Source organism: Tenebrio molitor, chromosome 9 (genome assembly GCF_963966145.1).
Source record: "Tenebrio molitor chromosome 9, icTenMoli1.1, whole genome shotgun sequence".
In the NCBI taxonomy this organism is placed as follows: Eukaryota; Metazoa; Arthropoda; class Insecta; order Coleoptera; family Tenebrionidae; genus Tenebrio; species Tenebrio molitor.
In genome coordinates this window covers 4885652-4906359 of record NC_091054.1, presented here as the reverse complement: position 1 = coordinate 4906359, position 20708 = coordinate 4885652, and the positions used below count along the sequence as shown (strand labels likewise).

The window sequence follows — 20708 nt, the reverse complement described above, 5'->3', positions numbered from 1 at the left end:
ATTTGCGCATTTTTATTCAAAGATTAAACCCTCGAGCTAAAGCTCTCGGGCCTAACCAGAATAAAAATGCCCAAATCCAACTCGTAAAATATTCAAAGCAAAAAGTTTTCGTAAAAATGTATCCGATAAAAATTCTGGAATAGGTGTAAATGTGTACTAAATGGTCATATTTCGGGACTCTTCTGTTCTACTCAGTGGCAGCCCAAGGGGGCAACTTTTATTTATACGTATTAAAATTTACAGAATTTTTTAAATCGGCTAGTTTAAAATGGATAGAGGACGAAAAATCCTTTCAAAAAGTATAACACCAGTCCCTTGTTACCATTTCATTTTCTCCGCCTTGCACCGCCACTGAGTGGAATAGAAAAGTGTAATTTTTGCTAGAAAGCAACGACATGCACTTAAGGTTGTTTCCTAAATTGGCGAGTTCTTCCACTGGTTAAAATTAACACACGTATTTCAGATACACTCTGTATATGTGTGCAAATGTAAAATTTCTGTTTTTACTATACGAGGATGGTTCATCATTTACTTTTCCCAATTGTGACATAACAACAAAAAAATAAGAAAATTCAATTCTCTTTCTTTGACAATAAATATCTATATTAATCATTGAAGGGTTATAACGGGTGACTATTAAAATTTTCACTTAGGGTTGGCTATGGATCATTCTTTGTTTTCCGTTGCACCTTAGACACTGACAAGTTTGACATTTCAATAAATGTTTTTTCTCTTAATTTGGTTATGTTTCAATTGTACTGACTGTCATTTGTCGTTCGTTCTTGCGTGTGTCTAAAGTAACAGAAAAAATAAAAACTCGTTCAAAGCCAACTCCAAGTGAAAATTTTAATAGTCACCCGTTATTTTAGAGTCATGGAAAACAGTTTTGTTACCCAGGGCGTTGTCTGTATAAAATAATGCACTTCTTTTAAATCTTTTCTTATTTTCTCTGTGAGAGCATGGCCTACTTTAGAATCTAATTTAATATAATACTCTCGTGTTACATTTTGTTTAGTCTATCAAAGATATTCGACTGAATCTGAAAATACTTTGCTATTTATTTTCCTGTGGCCACACGAATTTTTTAATAAGTTCCAATTTCATCTAACAAATCTTTCAAACAATCCACCCAGATCCTTTTTAATAATGGTTAAAACATAAACTCAGAGACCAATTGTTGAAAATGCTTTTGATTAACTTGATCTTAGTCCTAGAATGAAGTGGTAGATTCGTCTTATATCTATTCCATTTTACTCATATTCTTCTCTACGGAGACATCAATTTAAAAAGAGAACTTTATCTAACGGATGTTTTTTGAAATTTAGGGTCGAAGTTGGCCTTGAAAATTCAATTGTGAACGCACCACCGGATCAGCTGTTTAAATCTAGCCTCACTTTTTGCGTTGTTTGTTTTTTATCTGTGTTTTCAAGAATAGTGGTTCATTCACAATCGACACTTCCACGTCAGATTGAAAAAAACACCCTCTATTAACCACCGATTAACAAATTTTTAAACGAATTTTTTTTTTCATTTATGGATATCTTTATGCCTTTTACTCGTACAATGGAGACAAAAAAAAAATATGAATCTCCTTCCTATGGAAAAAGGTGCTTTAATAGTGAACATGAACAAAATCCATACATTTGAAAATTCAGAATGTTGCAAGATGAATCCGTCAAAGGTAACGTGCGATCAATTAAAAAAAAAATCGAGTTACCTGGATTGTGCTATTCTGATGCTTTGATTGGTTCAAACCACTATTTTCGCCTACTCTGATTTTTTTTTATTTGATAGCACGGTACCTATAAATGAAATGATATTTATTGAACTTTTGTCTGTTCTGCTCACATGTTTTGATTTTCGTGTGATTTTTTTTATGGATACATGGTGATAGATTCTGTTGAATTATCTTCAATAAGATTTGTTTTTGTAAATCAGTCCTTATGAAACATGTCGAAGAAATTAAAACATATCTGCTCCATTTAAGATAATAAACATAGCTGAGGAGTTACTTTCAGTCATACAATTGCAAGAAGCTGTGGCGAGTGGTGTTTTCTTGAAAATTCAGATTGTGTGAGTAATAAATTGCTGAAATGCAACTTTTCCATTGTCAACAATTTTATGCAATCACGCCGTAAAAGGAACAATCTAAAGGCCACACTTTCCTTTTCACATGCATTATCCTGCCCGACCCAGTGGCGCGAGTCTTGCGTCTTTATTTGTTGTTTAAACAGCATTATTGCACGTTAATAGTTGATATTTGTCCAATAATTATCAACGTCCGATATAATTGTTGACTCAATTGACATTTACAAATGACATATAACGTTACGGTCGTTCACAGTACGCACAGGATGTTCCACAATTTATTGCTATTAATGATTGTAATAACTGTTATCTTATTTATCCCACCGCATCCTTCTCAAAGTGTGCTGCAATAAAATTTTTCGATCACTGTGTTACCAGTTTATTTTCTCGAGAAGCGGAGCCAACGTCCGATTAATTTAAAACAAAGCAATAATACCTCTTCTTGTTTGCGAAGCTGCGTTCTACCACCAGCGTTCTATAAGGAGATGGAATCTCTTGTGGTTCTTTCCACACATCGTCGGCCTAAATTCGCGATGTCGCGACTCGGGGACATCTCCGAGACCTGCAGATTTGGGAGTCGACGATGACGACGCTTTCGTCGTGAGTTATCGCGGCGTTGCGTAAGTTAACGACCAACAAATGAGGTGAGCCGTGATGGAAAGGGTCGTTTCGACGGGTTCGTGTAAGTGATTTTATTTGGTATGGAAGAAGACGTTTCCTTTAACGGCGAGGCCTGAAGATTTAATGCCTGGTGATGGTAAAGACGACAAATGTATGCCGGTGATTTATTTTCGTGAAATTAACGCCGTATTTGACTCAGTTACGACTGCATGTTTTGCACTTTTACATCTTTCCAAGTTATCTTTTGGAAATATTGCGGCTGCATTTTCTTCGCGTAACTCGTGTGAATTCTTGCCGAGCAAAGTTTTCTCTTAATAATGCTTTTAGGTGTAAATACTTGAGATTACCTGTGTTGTGCGCTGTTTGGCAATTCGTGGAATTTCCGATTAAATTCTTCCTGGTTTCAAAGAACTTCGGATTTTAATTTCCATTCAGAATTCCAAACAGAATTTTTCATTTTAAACAACGAACGTATCTGGTAAATATTTTCCTGTTCTGTTGTGCATATTAAAAAGACAATAATAAAGTTGTTGCTTTTTGTTTACGAAAGACAATGTTTATTGTTAAATAGTAACATAAATCTGCAACCTTTATCTGTGTAGACTTTGGTAGCAGTAAAACGTTTGAAACCGTAAAAATTCGTTTCTCTAAATATAAATTACATAATAAGAACGCGATAAATAATAAAATCCCAGAAATTCTGAAAAATTTGTGAGATAACATAAACACATTAAATTTTATGGAATGACAAAGAAGAGATCAACGTCACCTAAGACGAGGCTAAAAAATATGCTGTTAAAGAAACAATGTTGCGATAGTAATGTTTGTTCTATAAATGCAACACAATACTACTTGAGTTATTAAATGGTGACCCAGAAATAATTTAATGGCAAATTTTTATATTTGAATCATTACTGTCAACAATAAAATTTCTTGGTAAAGATTTTGTCACAAATTATTCTTTATTGCTTGTGGTTGTTGTAGACGAAAGATTGCATTGTTTGAACTACCAGTCAAAAGTGACATTTCCTTGGTAATTCACACAACAATATTTGATTTTGTTATCGATAATCATCACAAATCAATGCAAATACATTAATTCAAGGATTGATAAATAACTCTTGGGAAAGAGTACAATCACGCAAGACATTTATTTTGTTTGCTTTAAACAATTCCCTGGGAACTTATCGATAAAAGTATTTTTTAAAGTAAGTCGAAATAAATAATCCATCATAATATTAGGCGGTCTGATTGTTTTTTTAAAATTTTTTTATCAGTAGTATTAATTGTGTTGGACTCTATTTTTCAGTATATCTTTATTGCCTACAAGATAATAATAATAATTTATGCAACATGTGTACAAATTATCGGGTGTTCAATTAAATTTCCGGTCAAAGTTGGCATTGAAGAGTCGATTGTGAACGCACCACTCGTGTAAAAATAAAAACGTAGGATTTAAACAGCTGATCCGTGATCCGTAATCTGTAGTGCGTTCACAATCGACTCTTCAATGCCAACTTTGACCGGAAATTTAAATGAACATCCGATGTGTACTATCGTGCGTTCAAATAAAAACCTGGGCTGAGTAGGCGTTGAAAAAAGCAAACCGCTTGTAACAGTGTAATGGAATAGGAATCGTTAGTTATTCTGTTTTTAACGAAAAACATTGCAAAGAAAGATCAAAAATACAAAGATTTTTTAAAATAAATTTTAGGTTAGCTGACAACAGGCTCTAATTACAACTGTCAATCTACTCTTTAAAAAAGCAACAAAGCAATTGACGGTTTCCAAGGCGTTGCCCAGCCCAGGGTTTCATTTGAAAGCCCGATATTTTTGGACAAGTGGGATGTTTATACCAGTGGCGTAGATAAGGGGGGGTCCAGGGGGTCCGGACCCCCCCCCAGAGCTCATCCATATACTTTTACAACTGAATAATACTCTTTCAGTATATACACTGACAGTCACAAAAAACGACTCACTTTGAATTTTAAGTAATTCATTGTCTTAGAAAAATTTTTTGGTATATTTGATATATCATATTCTATTGATAAGTGTTATTTAAGTTATTCTTTGCCAAAGAATATACGACAAACAAGACATTAAACACACCAAATAAGATTTTAATGAAAAATGATAAAATCAATTTTTTTACCATCAAAGAGTCATTTTTGTATTAGCATAAACATACCCGACATAACCTAATTTTTTTTTTAATGTCGTGTCACGTTAAAACATCCAGTCAGTGCCAATTACGAAACTGAAAAACACCAATATTTTTCAATTGTTTCATTGCCAACAGACTCAGTCATTGTTGATCACGCTGTATGTAGCAAACTACATTAAAAACCAAATTTTTATAGGTGCAATGGCGGACACGGAATCTTGGACGATTTATCATTCGATTGACATAAAAATGTAAAACTGGCTTTAGGTACAACTAACCTCACTTTCGATTTTTGTAATGATGATGCGAAAAACTTTCTAATGTCAAATAGTTTCAAACGTCAATCATAATGACAATAAAGCGTGGCTTACATTGACACTTTTTGAATTGACATAAATTTGACGTCTAAAATTCCGTGGCCGCAACTGTACCTAATACACAAGTATGTGGACCCCCCCCAAAGCAAAAAGCTATCTACGCCACTGGTTTATACACACGAGTGTGGCGAGTATTGTAATCTTACACCTAAACATTGTTTTATGCGCAAGGTGCATCGAGAATTTTTGCAGCACTATTGTCTGTGTTAAATATTATTAAATTATTTCGAAAAACATCATTAATAAAATTTCAAAATAGAAATTAGGTAGCATTAATTTTATATTGCCATTTTGTAACTTAGGTAACCAGGTAAAAGTTAAAAGTTGTAAGTGTGCACATTTGCAATTATTTCCATAAAATGAGCGCATACGGTAGTGAAAGTGATAATGAGTATTGCCGGCTATTTTATCAGAAATTTATTTTATGTTTTCTTTATTTCTGCAGCAAAATGTAGAACAAGTGCATCGATACATTTTATTAAACGAGTTTTGATTGCAATGTGTGGTAACACTGGTAAGCAAAATTAAATTAAATTTTTGGTTTTCTTTACCATTTTTGAAACTTGGATGGCCACAAAAAAACAAAAGTGGATTCGTAGATTGACTCGTTGAAGGTTAAAGGCGGCGTATGCGTCAATCTACGAATGAATTGTTGTTTTTTGTCATAAACTAAATTATCTAATTTACTTGATCATGTGGTAGTTTTAGATAAACGAGTTAATCTTTTAAGGAATATGGTCAAGGTTACGAGGACAAAAAAAAATCGACAACAATTATTTTGAATTTTTTATAAACCATAGGTACTTTGTAAAAAAAAGGCAGGAGTAAAAAAAGTTAAAAACTAATTTGAAATATCTAGGTAAAATAAAAGTATCGCAAAGCTTTCTACGCAATTTAAATAAAGTTGACTCAAGTTGCAAAAAACCATTTTGCATTTGCAACAGCACTTTTATGGCATTATTCATTTGAAATTACTTGAAATCTGTATTTATATGGAAAATATTCAATGCAAACTATGATTTTCTAGTACTTTTGTGCCCTTATAAAAATATCGAAAAAATGCTGTTGCTTGCAAATGACAAGTGGTTTTTTGCAACTTGAGTCAACTATACAACGTGTAACAGAAATAAGTACATTAATTTTAACTGGTAATAGAACTCGTCAAAAGGAACAACTTTTCTATCTACCATTTTGCCGAAAAACGATGTTTAATTCCAAAAAAAAATTGGAGAGATTTTTCACTAAAATAACCCTACGCCACTAAATACTGCAATGGCTAATTGAGATCAGCGCTAATATGAAAAAAACATCAATTTTCATCCAGAAAACGTGTTTTAACGCCTAAATCGAAATTCAAAGAAATCTACCCGTATAGCAAAAAATCTACTTCGTAAGAATCTGGTTGTTTCACGTTTTTAGATAGCTTAGTTTTGGAGATATGAACGGTTTTAGGAAAATCTTTCCTATTTTTTTAAGCCACTACGCAACGTTTTTCGCCAAAATGGCAGAGAGAAAAGTTGTTCCTTTTGATGAGTTCTATTACCAGTTAAAATTAATGTACTTATTTCAGAAACACCCTGTATGTATGAATATTTTTGTACTCTTCAGTTGTCGTCGAAAATAACGTCAAGATTCACACTGGTAGTTATTTTTGATTCTTTATCAACATCTTAATTTTAATCTGAGGGCTACCTAAGAGGCGTTGCCGTAGAGTGCTAGATAAAAACATATGGGACACTTATCCACGTTAAACTTTAGATTAGGTACCGTGCAATGGAACAAAAAAATAAATCGAGTAAGCCATGCCATGACTTTCATGGTTCAGTTGGCGGCCTTTGTTTAAATATTCTGTTGTCAAAGAAACATACTCGTATTTAAGTTCTTTAACCTCTAATGGAGAAATTTGACGGTTGTCAAATATAGCACCAACACCGCCAACTTAACCATCATAGTCATGGCTTACTTGATTTTCTTTTCGATAGTACGGTTCTCTTATCAAAATATGTATCAGGCGTTCAAATGAAATCCTGGGCTGGAAACTGTCAGTTGTTTTGTTAATTATTGTTTTCATCCTTACTTAGTACGATAACGTAAACGAGATGAAAACAGCATACTACAAGGAGTAAAGAGTAATGTGTCAAGATAACAAACACAAAATCATGAAATTAACCTGATTTTGTAAAAATTCGAAATTGATAACGAATCAAGATCAAAAAGAGTATAATTAAGACCGGAATTATTACAGTTTAATGCCGTATTTAATGCGTTAATAACTAACATTACCACTTATCTTGTTATGGTCCAATAAAACTGCTCACTTCTGGTGTACTTAATATTAGTAAGAGTTTTACAAGTAAATTACATGGTATCTCTAGACCACTTAGACTGCACAAACAATCCAAAAAGTGTCATTGGAACATCTAAAGTAGTAGATTTGTGAAATGATAGCAGTAGTTTTTTGATCGACACTGTCAAAATTTGAGAATTTTCTCCTGTGTGAACGGATTTCGATAAATATCACAACTTGTCAAAACGAAATGTCAAGCTAATTTAAAAGATTTAAAACGATTTGGAGCCTTTAAGAGACTCGTCGAACAAAAAAAACGTTGCATTCAACTCGTTCGTGTGTAAATTGGGCTTTTTTTGGCATGAGTGGGCCACTCGTTTCACTCGCGTTTTAAAGGCTCAATTTACACACGAACTCGTTAAATAATAGTAGTTTATTTAATGAGTTCGTGTGTAAATTGAGCCTTTAAAACATTCGTTTCACTCGCGTTTTAAAATTAGCTTGACGTTTCGTTTTGACAAGTTGTGACATTTATCAAAATCCGTTCACACTGGAGAAAATTCTCAAATTCTGACAGTGTCGAACAAAAAAAGATTTGTTTTTCTCATTTCAGATGTTATGTGAAAATGTGTACGTCTTAGAAGCTCTTAGAAGTTCTACACACTAGGTTATGTCAAACAAAGCGCCTCTTTTAATTCATCTAAAGAAAAAGATTCATGCGTTTATTCAACTCTCATTAATCAATATTTCACATTATATTCCCTAATATGTCATTTTTTCATTAAACTCTCAGTCGTTCTTTGTCTTGCCATTTCACATTTTTCACTTAACACTGACAATGAAAAACGATTACACAAACCCTCGAAACATTAAAGTACGAATTTAACTAATTTGTTGTGTTGCAGAATTCATGCTTACAGACCAGAGTATCTACCAGACATGTTGTTGGCATTGTCATTGGCCGCTGATGCAACTTTTGAAATATTTATAACAATAAATTTGTAATAGGTAAATCTTGTCTTGTAAAACGTACACCAAAAAGCTTATGAAACTAATAGAACAGAACACGAAGACATGGTCAACATGATAATAGCGTTGAGTTGAGTTGATTTTCATTGTCAAAATCATATTTTCTTCTTCAGAACCAGAAGATTCGCTATCACTTACCAGTATTTCCTCTGGACCAGTAATAATGAAGGACATCTTGTGAGGAAATCTTTGTAGGTATATCCTAAACCGCTCACAAATAAATTCTGATATTTGGACTTTGGAGGTTATGTTGGGTTAAACATGTAACCTCAATAATATTAAAAATATCAGCTGGATTCGACAGTCCGGACTGGGTTGTGAAATGTGCACACACCGAGTGTGCACAAATCACAATTCACAAAGTAATTTTTAAATTTCTGAACGACATTGTGCGCACACGCACACCCGATGTGTAGTTTCTGAACGCACCCCTGCGCCTCGCCTACTCTGAAAGACATACGGTGCCAGTCCGTCTCTGCGCCCCTCCCATCTGTCAACATGCCACCATTATTGACGAAATAATGATTAACGAGCAAAACCGGGTAAATGATTGACTCGTTCGAGTGCCCTCAGTTTTTGTCCCGGCTCGCGTCCAGCAGCACTCCTCGAACAAAGAAAGCCCTCGCCTCGGATGAGGCACCATTAGCATGCAGCCGAGTGCATGTAAATCAGACCACGGCCTAATGAAACGGAAAGTGCATTTAATTTGTTTACATCTTGCAACGACGTCCGCTCCCAAACAACCGAAACGGACCGGCGAGGATCAGAACGGCCGACCGCGCGCTAGACAGACTAACGCAGGGGCGGTAACCTAAACACACAAGACATGAATATACATTTTGTTTTAAAACTACCACGCAAGGCGCCAACTGCACCGGCTTTATTACAGCGCGATTAGCCCGGCTAAAAATACATTTTATTATCTCAATTGTACTTCGCCAGTTTGAAGAAAATAAAAAGAGGAGCGAAGGCCGCGACGGGCGGCGTGGGCGTACGCGAAAAAAACCGAAAAAATCGTGTCGGCCGCGGGCGCCCGCCGATGGTGCAATGACCACCGGAAGTGACTCCCCCTACGATCATTATCCACATCCGCAGCTTCCGTTCATCTCCGAAATGACGATAGTTTTTCGGCGAGGATTCACGAGGACGCCCACGTCGCCGACGAACGATTCGCCAAAAATGACTCCCTTGTCTCTTTCTCTTCATAGCAAAGTGTAACAACAACTTTACAAGTAGTCGAACGGTGCGCAGCGCCATCTCGCAAGCGGTAGACAAACCTGTGGTGCCACCGCGCCTGTAAACGCGGTTCGCGACCGTCTAGTTCAAAAACTAGTTCCAATTAAGTGATATCGTCGAGTAAGATGTTATCAATGACAACAATGAAAACGTGTTTAGCTACACTTTCCATGTTAATTTAAATAAAAAATAAAGCGGATAACACCCAGTTTTGTGTCGTCTGTGATCACCGTTCGAAGGTGAGCATTCTTGGAGTTATCTAATTACACGTTTTAATTAATGGCTTTTAGTCATAATTAATAAAAGCGAATGAGTTAAGTGCACTGAGTGTTAATGTTACATTCACAATTAATTTTTTTAAATCGTATTCTTCAATTAACAGCATAATTGTATTGAGACTTTCGTTGCCGATGAAATGGAGATAATAGGATCAGATGCAGCGAAAGTGTTTGCCAATTATTAATTTGTTATAAAGAATAAAAGTCACGAGTTGTTTTTTCCGTTAATCGCTGAATACATTTTGTAGTATGTACATTTTAGATGACATTTTTATGGCTTTTTTCCATTGTAATGTTTACAATTACATGCTGCATTGTTTATTATTGATAAGTTTCATCACCCTTTTTAAAAAGTATAATTTAACGGTAAAGTGAACAAATACATACGACAAATGACACTGTAACACAACATAGTGTGGGAATTTAAGGAGCGTCTCTAAATTGGGATTTAAGTCGTTTAAAAACTTACCACAAATGGGAAATTTTTTTCATTTATGTTGAAATGAGCACAGAACGATGCTCGCCAAGATGTTTGACCTGCGACTGCCACAAACAATCATCTATCTCATCAAGATAAACATTGTTTCAGTGAGGCCGTTTTGTTCTCTCTTAAAGAAATAACGTGAAATTCGTGAAAACGTTTTGGGCGAGTTAAATAGATTTTGTATTTTATGGATAACGTAATCTCAATGAAATGTTTAAAATATCCATTTGTACATATTTACTTATGGATAGAGCGGAGCCGCAAGAGATAATGCTAAATCGTTCACTAATTTATGACTGTACAGAGTTAAAGAGAAACAAGTTAGGGAGTACGTGAACAAAAGACACAATTTTGTTTAAAGATTATAAATTTTAGAGTAAAGTTAAAAGTAAAATTTTTAAATTCTTATTTGGTTTACAAAATGGAAGTTACCAATTTTATCAGTATTACGTAGTTTACACCAAACATCTCAGGGGCAGCTGTGTTTAAATACAAAATGTCACAATACAATGTTACCATTGTGTTATGTGTGTATGTTTTGTCAGAATAAATTAAAATTATGATAATATCTTAAATGTTGGAATTTTTGTACATATACAGGGTGTTGAAAAAATTGGAGATGTTTGGGAATCCCAGGAAATCCTAATAAATCCTTAACCCCCTAATTTATTCTTGTTGAATTCCAGCAACCATAAAATGACAACTGACGTCAAAATTACTTATCATGTTTGTTGTTCAACAACCAGGATTATTTTTTCAGTAGGTAGCGTACAGGAAGTTTTTTTTTTAATAAGCCGTCGGGTTGGTAATACAGGGTGTTATCGAAAGTTGTACAGATATTTGAACCACGAGCCACTGGCTTCATGTAGAACTCGGAAAAAATATCTAAAAAATTCTATGTCAAAAAATAAAATGACATTTATTTTGTGAGCTACATTTTTTTTTAATTGTTTTTAGTTTTTTACGTTGTCCTACAACCTCGTAGGTAAAATTTTGGCGCATTTTAAAAATACACCTTGTATATCATGTTTTATAAAATGTAGATATTTTTTCCGAGTTCTACATGAAGCCAGTAGCTCGTGGTTCAAATATCTGTACAACTTTTAATAACACCCTGTATAATTAAAGAATTTTTTAGTTTTTAAATCTGATTTTTCCGTTAAAGATGCTTTGTGTTAGAATATAACATTTAAGAGGTGCAACTGACAATGACGTTGTTCAATTTTATAAAAATAAAAAAATAGAATATGTACATATTTAATTACAAGTTTTGCGTACATACTTTTTTATTTAAGAAGCCACTTTTTTAATCAGTCAAATTTTTATAAGCTTTTTGAGTATACACGATTTACGAGATTTTTTAGTAGTAAATCATTTGACACAGAAGAAAATCTACTTGACTTTTAAAAATATTTACAAAATGGCTATAGCAGTTAATCCCTTCTGTAACAGTACCTCTGCAGTACCTTCTTAGTTACAAAATCCCATTTCGAAAATTATTCAATTTTATCACAACTTACAGTGTGATTTTTAGTACGTTTAGATTTTATTCCTTTGCATTCTCTACAATTTCTTCTTAGCTTTAAGTATCTTAAACTGGAAACCTTGGTGATTTTTTTAAATTGTTGCATCTGAACATTATTTATGAATCAATTTTTTTTCTATAACTTCTTTGGACATATTTAACGCAAACCCTACTTTCGAATATTTTTAATGCGAAAAAATAGTCATTTTACTGGACTCGTAAGACATTTAAGTACTCGCTAACGCTCGTACTTAAACTTGCCATACTCGTTTAGTAAACTTCCACTTTTCTGAACTCGTAACGTAATCTCCTACATATTTTCGTATTGTATGTTTATCCACACATTTTACGTAAACCCCATTTTTGTATTTTTTATGTCTCATTTGAGATATACCGGAAGTCACGTGATAACTCTTGTCGATCAATTTTTACTCTTTAGACAAACAGAGAAGATTGTTGCAATAAAAGTTTTACCGCATCAATGAAATAGTTATTACCACGTGTTGATAAACACTGTACATAATTGATCGTTTTGTAATGGCAATTAGATCGGTCATTTTCGAAACATCATGAGTCACAAATTTATTGAATGTCATTATTTCCCAATTTTCGATTTTTTTTTTCGGATTTCCCTTATCGATTAACGTAAACGAACGAAACGAACAATTTCTCCTCTGATTCGTGATATTTTTTCAAACGAACACCTGACTCATGATATATTAATAATCGATACAATGTAAAAAAAATATTGCAGACTAACATATAGGTAAAATATGAACAATTAGCTTTTCTAATTGCCAGTTATTTAATCATTTTAATATATGTATAAAACATTTTTTGTATCTAAATATATTTTACTGTACTATTCCATGTCGCGTATTTTACATTATGCAAATGGCAAACTTCTATATAAAATAATTAACATTTTTGACAATAAAATCTGAAATTTCCCAGATGGAGGGAAATACAGTTTTTTTTACAACGAACACATCAATAGATACAATTTACAGCATAAATGTTCCGGCTATCGAGACCACCTATTGAGTACCATCAATTAGAAAAATATGTATTTACCATATCTTATCATATTTTTTATCCGTTTGTACGATATAACAAAATATAGTAAAATGGAGTGTGTTAATGATACTCTCGTCTAAAATTCCTTCTCACTTCATTAAAATTCATTATCACCTTTTTCACTTCGATCAGGCGATAAATCGGCATTTCTTTAAATTTTCACACACATAATGCTTCGACCAACAATTTACAAACCTCGTATGTTAATCAGTATTATTGTAACTAAGATAAAAATAAATCCTCACACTTAATTAAAATTCATGCGATAAAATTCTACATTAAAAATTCTTACTGAAATTTTGAGCTCTACAAATAATTCGTTAAACTGAAAACAACCACTCGCCGATATAAAAATAAAATTTTCTACTCCTATTGTATAATACTGTAATTATTAAAGTGTTTTTTATTAGATAACAGGGTTCATTACCCACGGCCTGTTGAATAATAATTTCAAAACTCACGGCAATTATCATAGCAACTAATTGTAAAACGTCAGTTTCAGCTTGTCTAATAATGAAACTTATTTATCAATTTCTCCCGATAGTCGTAGAAAAAGTATAGTAGTATTTCTACTCGCGGGTAATAGTTATTATTCACTCGGGTGAATTACGTCACTCGCCTTCGGCTCATGCCACAAAATCGGCCTCATGAATAATAGCCATCATTACCCGCTCGTTGAATAATATACTATTAGAATGCTGTAATTCACAGTGTACCGTTTCACAGACGCAACACTCTACACCCACAGTTCAATTTTTTGCAAGAACTAAACCAAAACAGCAGCAAAAACAATCGCATTTAATAACAACCGTACCTTCAAAGAAATTCTCAATTAGCGTAGGCCGTGATTTATATCTTTTGTCAATTAATGATCCGTAAATGTTTGTGCTAACATAACCCCCCCAACAATTGGAAAACGCATTTGACAGCGTCAAGTTTGTTGGTGCATTCAAACTGAATTTCTGAACATTTGTTCTAAGAATACCTACATATTTTTTAATTTTGCGTTTCTTTTATACATTTTTATGTCACAATCAGAACAAACAACTGTACTGTGCTGTCAAATGTCACTTTATAATAAAATCACAGCCTACCCTAATTGCGAATTTATTTGAAGGCACGGTATTTGAAATTGGACCTAATTAAGCAAGGTGTGTACAACCGGAAGCAGTTAACGTGGTTCAATTATCGCTATCGCCAAATTAACATTCTGCAAAGACTCCACAGGAGCGTAATCTCAAATGTTCTAATTTCCTACATGCGTTAAGATAAGAGGTGTGTATGGGAATAATGAACCTTCGACAGCACCGACATCAATAACACACCTCTCCCAATAAATCCGCTCAAACTTGAACTGTTATTGTTTTTCGACATTACCGTCGTGATCCATGATTTATTCTTACGGCAAAACAAAAACTCGTAAAAGCCGCCGTGGAGTTATCAATCGGGTATTTGTCGATATTTTATGTTCCGTGACTTTGGCGCGAATATAAATACGTTGTGGTGTACGATTAGAAAGGCATTTTGTTAAACACGTGTGTGCTGGCCAGTACGAGATCAGGTGTTTAGTGTCTCTCGACTCTAATTAACATACCGATTGTTGTTGTTGATGTTTACGTGAAGAGTTTGGGTTCGTAGTGCCCACTTTTGGCAATTTCGAAAAATCGACGGATAGGTAAATATGATTTTTTTTAAATTTGTGTCGGTGTTTTGGAAAATGAGAGATGACACAAAATTGACGAATGGGAGAGAAGGAGTGGAGTGGTCAATTGACTAGGGGTTGCTTGGGGTTAAGACAGGTCAACAGTTCATCTGCGGACGGGCGATGGATTTATTGGCCTCAATTAGGATCAGCGCACTATTAATTGCCTTGTCAATATATAATTTAGTTTTACATAAGAATAAGGTGATCTCATCGAATTCTTCAGACTAGGTGTCTGAACTTTGCATCAAGACGGGCCCTATTTAAGACGGATTCGTCCGCAGAAGACCCGCCACTTGAGATGATGTCATAGAATTATCGACAATTCAATGAACTGATGTTTTTGCAAGATTTGTTTTCGAAAATGACCTCGAACTTGATTTTTTCCAACATGTACACAAGGTTGATCACCTGTTTGACATTTCAAAAACGAATTACCAAATCGCCGCCGAAAAGTCACCCAATTTCGACCCAACAATGTCCGCGGAAAGCGAGATTTTGGAAAAACACTTTTACTGAGTCGCCTTGTAATCATTTTTGCGCACCGGTAAAACCCGTTAAACCACAAAAATACAAACGAGAAGAATGTTTTCGCAGCTATTGTCCCCGCCTTGGCCAAAATCTTTCGCCCTTCAAACTGTTTGGTTTGTGGTTAATAACTGTGAAAAACGACGAAATGTTGATTCTGAATTGGGGACTCGGCTACAAATCATCGAAAAAGTTAGCACTGTGTTGCTCAAGAAATACTCGTAATAAGAAGCGTTGACACAAATATTGAAATTTTGTATAGATCACAAAAAATAAACGTGGGAGGGGTGCGTTGCGTAAACGTTGACGAGAGAAATTCTTACAAACCGAAACCGTTGTCATTTGTTGTACACATATTGTGATTTTTTTTTGTTTGGTTGGTTACACGTTTTAAATTTTATGTTGGCACACCCGACATTCAAATGTAAATACATCAAACAACACGAGCTGTCATTTTAAAAAATGGTTTTTACTACTGAGCACAATACATTTTTGTTGTAGGTAATGACTTATTTTCGAATCGGAATGCAAAATGACAATTAATACACATTGCTAATACTTGTTGTCGCCATTAGTTTCTAGCATGGTCTCCTAGATCTAAAAAGACAGAGCCTCTTATATGGCCAGACGCATTAGTTATAGGTTATTGCATAATTCAGAATAAGTGGCATTGCGGTAGGCGTGGATTATCTAAAATAAGCTTTATGTTATGTCAAAAAATGTACTAAACATGTGAAACCGTCATTACTCTATTTTGAGGTTATGCGTCACATTATTTTGACCCACAGCAGAGATAACCCATAGTTTTTTTTTACCCTTGTAATAAATGAAACAAAGAAATTCCAAACAGTATAATAAGAAAATAAACACAAAACAATTCCAATGATAATGTCAAAACCAAATTAACAGCGAGGATACCAACAGGGTCGAAACTAGGGTATTATTTAGCAAGGGTCTTGCTGCCAACGTAAATTTGAATTTCCAACGCCTACCTCGATGCCTTTTTTATAATATAGGTTTTTCGTATTTTTAAGAGGACAGCACACAAGAGACTTTGTCTCTTTTGATCTAGGAGACCATGGTTTCTAGAATCTTATTTGCGGTGTTGATTAACACCCAGCTTCCAAAATCCTAACCTAAAAATTAATCCAGAGATAACGTGTTGACAATTACCAGGTTACCAACTGCTCGGGGATGCCAACCTAACCAAATTTGATTCAACCATTTATTGGGTGGTGCTTATTCTGCAAAGGTAAGAACTGCTGCTACTGTGTCAATCTGCAAATTACAAAAGGACAAAAAATTATCCTGAACTATCCTCATGCAAGAGAAAATTTTCTTTTCTGCTTTGAGTTCAGTGATTTGTAATAAGTCCTTTTAACAGAACCTAAATATTTAATTCGCTAAATTGTGTTAATAATGTTGCAACAGAGCGCTAATGGTCGTCTTTAGCTTCAGTGAAACACGAGGAGTAGTACCTATTGCAATTGCATCTGAAGACGCAAATAATACAGGGTCATTATAAATGATTGTCCCATCGCAGTTGTTGAAAACCCGCACAAATTTTGGATGTGCCGCAGCCTCGCAACGTTAGCCAAACTAGTAGACTTAATTTCCACTACCGCCAGGAACGCCACCTATCGGCGATAATAGTCTCACTCATTTTATAAGGCTTGCGGCACATTAAACCCTGTCACCAACGCCAACTGCGATGGGACAATCATTTATAATGACCCTGTACATTTTAACATTTCTTAAATGGTCTTAGAATGAGATCACATCGAAAATGTGCTAAAAAATGTTTTACCACACATTTCCCCAGACTTGGTGCTCATTGAAAAAAGGTGGCAGCAGCTCCGGTGATTAAACAAAATTATTTCGTTACACCCTGTATATTTGACGTAAATGAAAAAATTGTGCCAAATACAAATCAGTTCCTGTCATTTGAGCAGTTGACATTGACATTTAGACGTGACAACGCTGAATAATTAAAATGGACAATGTAACAAAGACTGATTACAACAGGTGATAAAAAAATTCTCAGAATAGTTTTGAGTGTTTTATTTTCCCTTCACTGCAAACCGCAGAAGTAGAAACATGTTTCTAGAAACATTTACTGCTTGCATCAGCACTTCTCACTTGCTAATCGCCAAATTTGCTTCTCTTGCTCCGTTAGAGACACCAAAATGGACACGAAATTTCTGATACTGTCGTTCTTGCTGCAAGTCAGATCGGAGACGCACCGTGGCGGCATCTTGTACCCCCGCGAGTCAGAAAGCCGGCAGGTGGTCTCCCTGGACGGACTTTGGAACTTCGTGGTGCCGGCAGCAAACAATCCTCTTCAAGGATTCGACGAGCACTGGTACAAAAAGTACCTCAAAGAGGTACACTTTCGCTATTTTCTTTCCTTCTTTTTCGGCAAGATGAGTTGCAGTTAACAGACATGGACGTCTACATGATGCCGGTACCCAGCAGCTACAATGACATCACCACCGACTGGAAAATCCGCGATCACGTCGGTTTGGTTTGGTACGACCGCAAGTTCTTCGTGCCGAAATCTTGGTACCAGATTGGAAGGATCTGGTTGAGGTTCGGCTCGGTCTCGTACGCCTCTCAAGTGGTGAGTACTTGCAAGGTACAAGTTTTTTCTACAGAGAGGGAGTTGCAGTGGATCAACGGACAGTTGGTGATGAGCCACGAAATCGGACATTTGCCCTTCTTGGGCGAAGTGACAAACTTCCTCAAGTTCGGCAAAGAAAACTTGATCACGGTGGCTTGCGACAACACTTTGTTGTCGGACACGGTTCCGCAAGGCAAAGTCGAAGAGATAGAGAGTGGACGGCTGGTGCAGAGCTACACATTCGATTTCTTCAACTACGCTGGCATCGACAGACCAGTCACACTTTATACCACGCCAAAGAATTACATAGACGATATTAGCGTCGTCACTGATATAGACGGCGACGTAGGTAAGATCTACTCAAGACCAAGAGAAACACAAACAGTCAAAATGCAAAATTGCTAAATCCAACAAACAAGATTCTTGTACTCTTTTCTTCATAAGTTATTCCAAAAAATACGCCAGATTTTTGTATTACTGGCGCAATGATTAGTGGCGCCAGTAGATCTCGCAGGCGCCAGTTTACTGGCGCCAGTAGCTTCGCACGCCATTAATTTTCTTCCCTTTGTAGGCTTAGTAGATTACAAAATAACGTACGTCAGCGACGTAAATGTCACTTGTCGCGTCAGCCTCATCGACAAAAAGGGCAACGTGGTCGTGATGAGCGACGACTACGGAGAGGCCTACGGCATCCTGGAGGTCCCCAAGGCCAACCTGTGGTGGCCATACTTGATGGACCCGTGTCCGGGCTATTTGTACACTTTACAAGTGGAGTTGTTGAGCGACTACGGCGACTTGATCGACAAGTACAGCCAACCGATCGGTATCCGATCAATCAGTTGGACCAACAGTTCCCTCATGATCAACAACCGCCCGGTGTATCTTCACGGTTTTGGCCGCCACGAAGACTCCGACATCCGAGGCAAAGGTCTGGACTTGCCTCTGATCATCCGCGACCACAATTTGATCAAATGGATCGGCGCCAACGCGTATCGCACCTCTCATTATCCATACGCCGAAGAGATCATGGATTTGGCGGACGAATTGGGGATCATGATTGTGGACGAGTGTCCCAGTGTCAACACAGAATTCTTCTTCGAGTCGTTACTAGTCAAACACAAGAACTCGTTGACGGAGTTGATCAAAAGAGACAAGAATAGACCAAGTGTGATTATGTGGTCCGCCGCGAACGAGCCCAGAACGCAGTACCCTATGGCCAAAGCGTACTTCAAGGAAGTGATCGACCACATCAAGAGTCTGGATGTCACCAGACCCACCACGATCGTGGAGGCCCAATCGGTGAATGTCGTGTATTCGGTGAGTCCCACAGTGAGTGGTGAGATGGTATGACATGATGGTATTGCAGTCCCAATACGTGGACGTCGTTAGCTTCAACAGGTACAACGGATGGTACGTGAACGGAGGCAATCTGGATGTGGTTCCGTTGAGTGTGGTCGCGGAAGCCACCGCGTGGCATGAAAAATTCAACAAACCGGTGATAATGCAAGAATACGGCGGAGATACCCTCGAAGGTCTCCACTTCGTACGTCGCCGCATAAATATTAATCGCTTTTTTATTTGCGCTTGTTTCTCCAGACTCCTAATTTTATTTGGTCGGAGGAATACCAGGTAAGCTTGATGTCCAAACACTTCCAAGCCTTCGACGAACTGAGAGAGAGAGGCTTCTTCATCGGCGAGTTCATCTGGAACTTTGCTGACTTCAAAACCGCCCAGAGTAAGTTCCCGATCTGGTGCTGGCGCCACCACTCATTCCCGCCATTTGCAGCCTACACCAGAGTCGGCGGCAACAAGAAAGGGATCTTCACGAGGAACCGCCAGCCCAAAGCCAGCGCCCACCACTTGCGGAAGCGGTACTGGGCCCTAGCAGCCCAGCTCTACAACGCCTCCATGCCCCACGATCTCTACGACTACGTTGCCAGACCTGTTGTTGTACATGATGAATTGTGATTCGTTTCTAATAAAAAGTTAAAGAAAATCCGCATTTTGTTTGTTGCATACTAAGCGACCGTTCAAGGTTGGCGAAGATGTACGGTTAAGGATGTCTTTTTCAAGTTTTTAGGTGACACAAAAAGTGATTGCAAATGCGGGAAATGGCGGCGATGCGGGCAGCATGCGTGATGCGCGGAGCAGGTGAAGAATGCACCTTTAGCAGAAAAATTATCTCGCCGCTGAACTTTCTCTCGGCCGTTTGGCATAATCGCTCTTTGCCTTTTTGTGTTATTATTTATTAATGTTAACTGCATCCGGGTCTGCGGTAATCATCGTAATGATGGGCGAAATCACGTCATTATTTAGTAAATTCGAATGAATTACGATCGTTATCGATGTACCTGGTCTTTGTTTTTATTCGAAGCTGATGGTCGATTAATTAATCTTTACACCCATAAAAACCAAACGGATTTGGCTTAAAAAACAAAAAGAGGTGCAGTAAGGTCGGTTCAGAAGAATTCAATAATTGGAATATGAATTAACAGTTTAATAAAATTAATCAAGTAAATCGAGTAGTTTTCGTTAACAGATTGCTGTTAAGAGATTTATGATGTTTCAGGAGGATGCTGCAATTTCACATCTACTATATAGTAATTACTAATTATCACGGTAGTACCTAAGTGTTTTTTAAATTGCACGCACATATCACGTAAGAAAAAAAAATTCAATGCCAAATCGTCTT

The 20708-nt window shown here is 36.3% G+C and overlaps 1 protein-coding gene across 9 annotated transcripts; it reads left to right on the top strand.

Moving 5' to 3' along the window:
* The first annotated feature begins 2817 nt into the window (after window positions 1-2817).
* On the top strand, window positions 2818-20012 carry LOC138138159 (beta-glucuronidase-like). Of its 9 annotated transcripts, none has more exons than XM_069057930.1 (9): window positions 2818-2845; window positions 16573-16648; window positions 17627-17780; window positions 17831-18016; window positions 18065-18365; window positions 18588-19333; window positions 19383-19559; window positions 19613-19751; window positions 19803-20012. In XM_069057930.1, exons 1-9 carry the CDS (start codon window positions 2833-2835, stop codon window positions 19982-19984), a joined length of 1974 nt encoding a protein of 657 aa, XP_068914031.1. In that variant the 5' UTR covers window positions 2818-2832; the 3' UTR covers window positions 19985-20012. The 9 variants fall into 9 exon arrangements, with proteins under 9 accessions (XP_068914031.1, XP_068914030.1, XP_068914034.1 ...); XM_069057929.1 differs by having other exon boundaries at window positions 17573-17780; XM_069057935.1 differs by lacking the exon at window positions 2818-2845 and adding an exon at window positions 9896-10041 and having other exon boundaries at window positions 17573-17780.
* The last annotated feature ends 696 nt before the right edge of the window (window positions 20013-20708 follow it).